The sequence below is a fragment of the Cornus florida genome, unplaced genomic scaffold (genome assembly GCF_030987335.1).
Source record: "Cornus florida cultivar Cherokee Brave unplaced genomic scaffold, ASM3098733v1 CherokeeBrave_3.0.0_Hap2_Chr11, whole genome shotgun sequence".
NCBI lineage: Eukaryota > Viridiplantae > Streptophyta > Magnoliopsida > Cornales > Cornaceae > Cornus > Cornus florida.
In genome coordinates, this window is record NW_026775581.1 from 117,890,391 (window position 1) to 117,898,716 (window position 8,326).

The 8,326-nt window shown below is 33.9% G+C and overlaps 1 protein-coding gene across 2 annotated transcripts; it reads left to right on the top strand.

Annotated features, from left to right (window-relative positions):
• Window positions 1–1,001: 1,001 nt before the first annotated feature.
• LOC132287169 (benzaldehyde dehydrogenase, mitochondrial-like) lies at window positions 1,002–7,982 on the top strand. 2 transcript variants are annotated; one of them, XM_059789693.1, is made up of 12 exons: window positions 1,002–1,184; window positions 1,947–2,059; window positions 3,172–3,306; window positions 3,384–3,526; window positions 3,643–3,796; window positions 3,898–4,127; window positions 4,749–4,838; window positions 6,116–6,289; window positions 6,369–6,506; window positions 6,977–7,114; window positions 7,204–7,265; window positions 7,461–7,982. In XM_059789693.1, exons 1-12 carry the CDS (start codon window positions 1,081–1,083, stop codon window positions 7,732–7,734), a joined length of 1,755 nt encoding a protein of 584 aa, XP_059645676.1. In that variant the 5' UTR covers window positions 1,002–1,080; the 3' UTR covers window positions 7,735–7,982. The 2 variants fall into 2 exon arrangements, with proteins under 2 accessions (XP_059645676.1, XP_059645677.1); XM_059789694.1 differs by having other exon boundaries at window positions 1,029–1,184; window positions 1,869–2,059.
• The last annotated feature ends 344 nt before the right edge of the window (window positions 7,983–8,326 follow it).

Below are 8,326 nucleotides of genomic sequence, written 5' to 3' on the forward strand. Positions count from 1 at the left end.
GGATAGAATTGAACTCTAGCAATGTAATAAATGCATAAATAGCTTATAACACCACTTGAGAAATCTAGTAAATTTTTATTTTTATTTTTCTTAATGTCATTATCTAGTAACAACCCGTCTTGTCCCTAACCACCTTTTAAGAATTTATCCATGTGGACCCTAATAATTATTCCTTCCTTCACCATCTTGCTCTCACAAATGGTGGTCACAAATCGCAATCATGATGATTACTTAAGATATTTTATCCTTATATATATCTATATATATATTTATACTCTGGAATTTAAGTAAAATAAAACTTGGAAATAAGTAAAAACAAAATATCATTGATTTGACATTTGCACGCAATTAATTTGCACTCTTTTGAAAATGACGAGTATTTTTATTTTGAATTTAAATATAAGAGAAGAAATCTATGATTTTCTGATTTTATATTTATATATTTTAAATTTAAGGAAGACACCATCCTATATATATATATTTTTTCCTTTGGTATGACGCAAGATCATTAAAATGTATAATTTAGGATTTGTTTGGCAATTACAATTACTTTGTACTTTTGCTTTGATTCGAAGCAGAAGTAATGTTTCTGCTTTGCTTTTAGAGTGTATTCAATACTATTTAAAAGTTTGTTTGGTAACGTAAATTTGTTAAAAGATTTTTAAAAATAAAAATATGAAAATATATTTGGTAGGAAGTATTGCAACTTATATATTTTTTTTATTATTATTATTTTTGAATTTAATGCAAGTTATATTTTCAGGGAGCCATTTGAACATGTAAAACTCTATCCTCCAAATTGAATTAGCATATATAAATCCAAAGATGCTCTGTTTTTTTTTTCGGAAGATTCCAAAGATGCTCTTTGATAGTAATGGATAAAGACATGAATAATTTAATCCATAAGTTTGACGTTAAGTTTTTAACATACGCGCATGTGTGTGTTTGTGTGTGTGTGAGAGAGAGAAAGAGAGTCATTTGGACATACATGTGAATTGCTCTGCCCAGAAGCCTTCTATATCACACACAGTTTATCACTTCAAGACCTCAATCTGAGAGCTAGAGTCTAGAGAGAGAGAGATGACCATTCCGACTTGTGTATTTCGAGTAAATTGCTCTGTTTCTTGCCTTCAATCTCACGCAGAGTTGATTACTTCAAGTCCTCTCTCTCCTCTGCTTTCAAGGTTGTTAAATCTCTCTCTCAATATATACATATATATTATATTATTTGCATATCAATAAATATATATATGTCCAAACGATGTCTGTGTTAATGGGATGGGTATTTTAGTAGTTTTCTGCTTTCAGTAGACAGATATCAGATTCCTGATTAATTTAATTTAATTTTTTTTTAATTAATTTTTTTTTTTTTAAGACAATAAGGGTTAGAAGTTAGATGAGTAGGTGAGTTTAAATCTAGCATCTTCCCTGAACCATAGAGGCATCGGGCAATAATAAAAATAATAAAAATAAAAAGAAGTTTAAAGCAAATTATTACAAGTTAAAGAAGAATTTTATGGAAAATAAAAAAATAAAAGTTAAAATCTAAATATATATAATTTTTTATTTTATTTATTTATTAAGTAAATTACACATGTCACAAATTCGCCATGACTCAGTTCCTCACCAACTAAATCAAGAATTTATGCATATATTGTTATTTTATTTTTAGTAGTAAATCGAGAGTTTCTAAATATTCTAGCTTGTACGAGTATTTTGATACTGCGATTCATTAGGATGTGAGCTCACAATCAGGGAATGATTCTTAATAAATTTAATAATGTATTTTCAATGCATGTGGCCTAAAATGCCCATAACAAGGCAATTTAGATAGAGAAATAAGAGCTGTTTGTTTGTACTTTTGACAGCTCTTGTCTGGACTCTGAAGTCTGAACTAAACACACACACAGTCTCTTATAAGTTGTTGTTTTTATCTGGAGGAGAAGAAGCTTTGGGGTTGATAAGATTAAGGCCATGGCAGCTCGAAGAATCTCCTCGTTCCTCTCTCGTTCTCACCCTCTCCTTCCTGCAGTTTCTGCCTCTTTTTCTCTTTCTCTAGGTGACTACTTATCAACCTCTCTCTCTCCATAAACACATATTCTCCAAGATCTGTGTGCTAGTTTATAAATATATGTGTGTGTATACATATATGCATGCTTTTAATTTTGGGCTTTTGAAGCTTCATTAATGACTTTTTCTCATTTTCAGTGATGGCCGGTCTTATGTTATTTCCAACTCTCTGTTTACTTCCCTCTCTACCCCTTTAATTATATATATATATATAATTCTAATGGATCTGATATGTATGGTATTTGTTATGTCTTTATCTTATTATTTGCAAATTTATTGTTTGGTTGTCTAAATTTTGTTTTTTTAATTAATTTAGACATTCTGTCTGCCGAGTCTTTGAAGCAATTGAGATTTAATATCATGTAAGTTTGGTCCCCATATAATAAAATATATTTGTAAGTTTATATATGATTTGATATATTGAATCAACTTCTAAGTGGTGTCCCCTGCACTTGAAATGAAAATTTTGGATGATTATTGAATCATAATAAAAATTGTATAAATAACTGAGTTGGTGAACTCTGAAGGGCTTAAAAAAGAAAATTTGAAATCACTACTCTCTCTGTCTCTCTCACAAGACACAGATAAACTAGATAAGGTTGGGAAATGACATATTAACCATACAAATAAAACATATTTTGGGAGTTAATAAATCAAGGGTTTAAAAAACTAGCAAAGTAGGGTTTAAGTGGTGTCCCCTGTACTTGAAATCAAAATTTTTGGATGACTATACAAAGTCTGGAATAAAAACTGTATGTTAATGGAGTTATGAACTCTGGGGAGCTTAAAAATGAAAATTTGAAATATGAGAGAAAAAGAGATAAAACAAAATTTGATCATGCAGAGTAATATATTACTAAATCAACTTAACAAATAATTCCTTTTCTTTTTCCAAGTTTTCTGTCTAGTCCATTATTATTGCATTCTATGTTTTAAATGTAATGCACATATGCCCGGATAAAAAGTCTTCCTCTCATGTAAAATTCTCAGCTGTTCGAAATTGGTCTACGGTATTTTTCTTAATTTTGATAGCAAGTTCAACAATTTTTTTTTTTTTTTTTACCAAGAATATAAATTAATTTTTGTAACTATAATCTTCAGGTAGAAATTCTGGCTTGGGAAGGGCCACCCACAGTTTTAGCACAGCTGCAGTGGCAGAGGAACCAATTACTCCACCTGTTCAAATCAATTACACCCAGCTTCTAATCAATGGCCAATTTGTGGATTCAGCATCTGGTAATAAAATTTTACTGCATAACTTTTGTAGAAACACATGGCAGAGTAACTGATTTGGGCATTTGTTTTGGTCCTAGGAAAAACATTTCCAACGTTGGACCCTCGGACTGGAGAAGTGATTGCTCATGTTGCTGAAGGTGATGCAGAAGATATAAACCGTGCCGTGGCTTCTGCTCGCAAGGCATTTGATGAGGGACCATGGCCTAGAATGACCCCTTATGTGAGAACCTCTTTCTTCTTCTTATATTTCTACTTTGCTACATTTGCCTACGAGTGATATCTGATTTTGTGATTGGTTGTATATCGTTCTTCTTAATTTTTCACTTTGGCTTTCAGGAGAGGTCACGAATAATGCTGCGCTTTGCTGATCTGCTTGAGAAGCACAATGATGAGCTTGCAGCTCTTGAGACATGGAATAATGGGAAGCTTTATGAACAGGCTGCAAAATCTGAAATTCCGTTGGTTGTGCGTCTTTTTCATTATTATGCTGGTAACAGCACTAATAAACTCGATGTCATATACTCTTGCAGTTATATTTCTGTAAATTTCCATTAATTGACTTCCTAAAAATTCTCTCATCAAACAATGCAGGATGGGCGGACAAAATCCATGGTCTAACAGTTCAGGCTGATGGACCGCATCATGTGCAGACATTGCATGAACCAATTGGAGTCGCGGGACAGATTATCCCATGGAACTTCCCTCTTGTCATGTTTGCTTGGAAAGTTGGGCCTGCGCTTGCATGTGGAAATACCATTGTCCTCAAGACTGCAGAACAAACGCCATTGACTGCTTTATATGTAGCAAAGCTATTCCATGAGGTAGGTTCAAGCTATTTAAATGTGACTGATTGTCATTTATTTAAAAAGTAGCAAATGGTATATTAATAAATTATATGTCTATATATTAATAAATTATTTAGGCTTGTAAGTTTTTATGGGTGATAACAGCATACCATGGCATGGTCAAATAAATTCTTTTACATGATGCCATTATCGTAGGACAAAAAAGTGCCGTGAAAGCACTTTAAAACATGTATACTTATCATTATCTGTCAAGGAATCAGTAAAATCATTTAAACTTTGAAGTTATGGTTTTTAGCAGTGTACTATGGACATTGTCAAGCAAAGTCATGAACATAGGACAGGCCAAATGATTGGATGAATGCACTCTAATACCTGTATACTATAGCAAACTAGAGTTACAGTATTAAGGCTTCAGACTAATCATTTTGACCTAGAATGTGAATGATTGTTTTGCAATACTTGGTCAAATATGATATAAATGGAAGATAGATGCTGCAATTTCCTTTTAAGTGCATGCCCCCTTCTTAATTTTCACTTTCTTCGATTTTCTGTTGATGATTAGTTCAGATAATGTATCTGGTTCTTTCTTTTAGGTTCCTTTTTTTTCCAGTCTAATGGGCATTTTTTGTGAAACAGGCTGGTCTTCCTCCTGGTGTTCTAAATATAGTCTCTGGCTATGGTCCAACTGCAGGTGCTGCTCTTGCTAGTCATATGGACGTGGACAAGGTCTTTAAAAGCTTATATCTTATATAATTCTTTTGAATTTGAATATGTGATCATGGTTATGCCTATTAAATTTCCAATTATCTTGTATGAGAGTCCTGAATTTATTGATGGATGAAAATGACATCATCATCCTCATCCTTGCCTTAATTCCAAATGGATGGGTCGGCCACATGAATTCTCTTTTTTCATTCTTTCCTATGAAAATGACACGATAACACATTAATTTCGAGTTTTGACTAGAATGGTTCAGGGGAGAGGCTATAGTTGTTTGCATGTTTTGTGGCTATTATTGCTTTAACAGACTTGTGAAAACACCAAGAGACGAAAAGTAACAAGATGCAGCAAGCCATAGAGAATAGTGAAAGAAAGTATCTTATGATGTTGTGGTAGATAATTTGAGCCGGGGCCATTGGGCAATGTACTATGAAAAATAAAATCTGGGCTTATTTTAGGCTGAAGCTTGCTGCAAAGTACTGAAAAGTCTAATAAATAAACATGACTGAGTTTTCTGGAGACAACATTTTCCCTAATTTTGCGTGAGAAAATATAACGATGCAATTTTCAATCAATTCTACTTTGGTATAGTTCTATTTCCAGGTGTTTTTCAAACTCATTGAGAGAGTAAGAATTGAGGCCCTGAGATGATGCTGCAGAATGTGACTCAGAAACATAATATAGGAACATCAAATAGGCATTCACTATTATGGTCCTTTCAAAGTTTCAGTGAACATTTGTGCTTCCAAATCTCTCTGTGTATGAGGCAGATGATTTTCTTCATCTAGTTGGTACAGTAGCATAAGATGGATCAACAGAGGAGAAATTTATTAAACATCTAGTAGCAATAAATATGTTGAGCAAATGCATATTCAAAGCTGCTTTTGACATGTTAAATGAAAAGAGTTGCATTCTGGTCTGACAATACACTTCAAGTGAGCAAAGGTTACATGTGGTTTTGAGCCTCCTCTGCTGCAAAGCTAGAATAATGTTGAACATATTGGTTACCTTTTCAATTAGTTGCTCAAATAATATTCGTAAAGCTTGTAGCACCTTGGGTTAAGTTCTTTGAGTCCGGTCCAATTATAGCTGTTAATTGGGATGGTGATTATAAATATTATTTCGAATTGCCTGACATCTTGTCCTAATACATAACCAGAGGCTACTAATCTTATGGTCTGCTTGCAATATACCATTTATCTGACAAGACCACTAATTTTTATTTTGGACATAACTCCAAGGGAAAATATGTTCCAACTCTTAAATTTCTGTTCTGTTTGCAGATTGCTTTCACAGGATCAACTGATACTGGTATGATTGTACAAGAATTAGCTGCAAGAAGCAATCTTAAGCCGGTAACATTAGAGCTGGGTGGGAAATCTCCATTCATTGTTTGTGAGGATGCTGACATTGATAAGGCCGTGGAGCTTGCACACTTTGCTCTGTTCTTTAATCAGGTTTGTTTAATAAATACCCCCCAAAATCTGTTTTTTTATGATGGATATACATCGATAACAGATGCTTGGCTAACTGTAGGGACAATGTTGTTGTGCTGGTTCTCGTACATTTGTGCATGAAAGTGTGTACGATGAATTTCTGGAGAAAGCAAAGGCACGTGCAATTAGACGTGTAGTTGGTGATCCCTTCAAAAAGGGTGTTGAACAAGGTCCTCAGGTGCATATATCTCTCTCTCTGAGACATGAACATTACTTGATTGGAAAAAGTGCTCTCATTCCAACACTTCTTGATGCTGGAAATAACCTTGTCAAATTAGGCTTACATAAAAATCTAGAGTGACACAAAAATGCAGGGTAACGAGAGATTTGTTTTCTTTCTTCAACTTGGAAACCACTCTTGGTAGCTGCACTTATTCTTTGTTATTCAATTTCAGAAAAAGAAAAAAGTACAACATTTTTTTCTTTTTTGGATATGAGAAATGTGTCCTTGCTACATAATAGTTTCTCTATAAGACTTTAAACAAATTGAAATTGTACTGCATACCCAATGCATTGTATACCTACAGAACATTGAATTCTTAATAATGTCATTGAATCCATTTTGTGTGATTTACATTTAACTAAAAGTGTATCAGGTCCCTACAATTGTCCATTAATTTTAATTTGTATATCTTATGGCAATCGCAGATCGATCCAGAGCAATTCGAGAAGGTTCTCAGGTACATAAAATCTGGCATTGAAAGCGATGCTATCCTTGAATGTGGGGGTGACAGACTTGGCTCCAAAGGCTTCTATATCCAGCCCACTGTTTTCTCAAATGTTCAGGTATCGTTAGTCCGACTTCCTAAACTCTCCAGCTAAAATGTGTTAATGTAAGTTACAAGTAACAGGGTTGTGACATTTTTGTCAATTAGGATGATATGTTAATAGCGAAGGATGAAATCTTTGGCCCTGTTCAATCCATCTTGAAGTTCAAGTAAGTTAGCAATTCAGTTTGAGTTTCTGTTGCATTTTGAGTATCCATGTTAGTCATGAAAAATGTATTAAAAAAAAAAAAAAAAAAAAAAAAAAACAAAAAACACTCGTTTCAAGCATTGTAAAACTCATTTCTGTTGCATTTTTTGTTCATATATGTTATGCACATAACATGCAACCTTTTATTTTATACCAGGGACCTTGGTGAAGTGATCAAAAGGGCAAACTCGACTCGCTATGGCCTAGCAGCTGGAGTTTTCACTAAAAATTTGAATACTGCCAACACCTTGACTAGGGCACTGAGGGCTGGGACTGTATGGGTTAATTGCTTTGATGTCTTTGACGCTGCAATTCCTTTCGGTGGATATAAGATGAGTGGTGTTGGAAGGGAAAAGGGGATCTACAGCCTTCATAACTATTTGCAGGTGAAGGCAGTTGTTACTCCTTTGGAGAATCCAGCATGGTTGTAATCTCCTAGTACCTCCATATTGTGGTCTCACCATTACCTGATCTGAGTAAAGAGAGCAGAGTTTGCATTTAAAAAATAAAGTATATCAAAACATAATGACATTTTATATGCATTGTCGTCTTGTTATATGATAGAATTTTGGAGGATGGAGTGATTAGTGTAATATGCACTGCTATCAAACTCTGGTGACGTACTCTGTACAAAAATGATAGAATTTTGGAGGATGGATTGAACTTGTCACTTTAAATTTGTCTTGCTTTGTGTATTTTACTTGCATTTCTAATGAGAAGCTGATTCTTACTAAGATAATTTGTGATACACGCGTCAACGGAAGATGACAGGTAGACTTGAAGAAATTCGAAAAGGGAACAATATTCGCACTTTACCTTGTACTCTTACATTCAACTTTCTTTTCTTGAAAAGGGATATTTGTTCCTTTAAGCATTTTTACGCTTCACAGTTTTCTTATTTTGAAGGATAACTATCATTTTTGTTATTAAAAGTCAAGATGAGTGCAAGAGTACAAAAATAAGTGTGAATGTTGCACTTGTAACGCCCCGAACCCGGAGCTCCGAATCGTTAGCCGGGTCCTT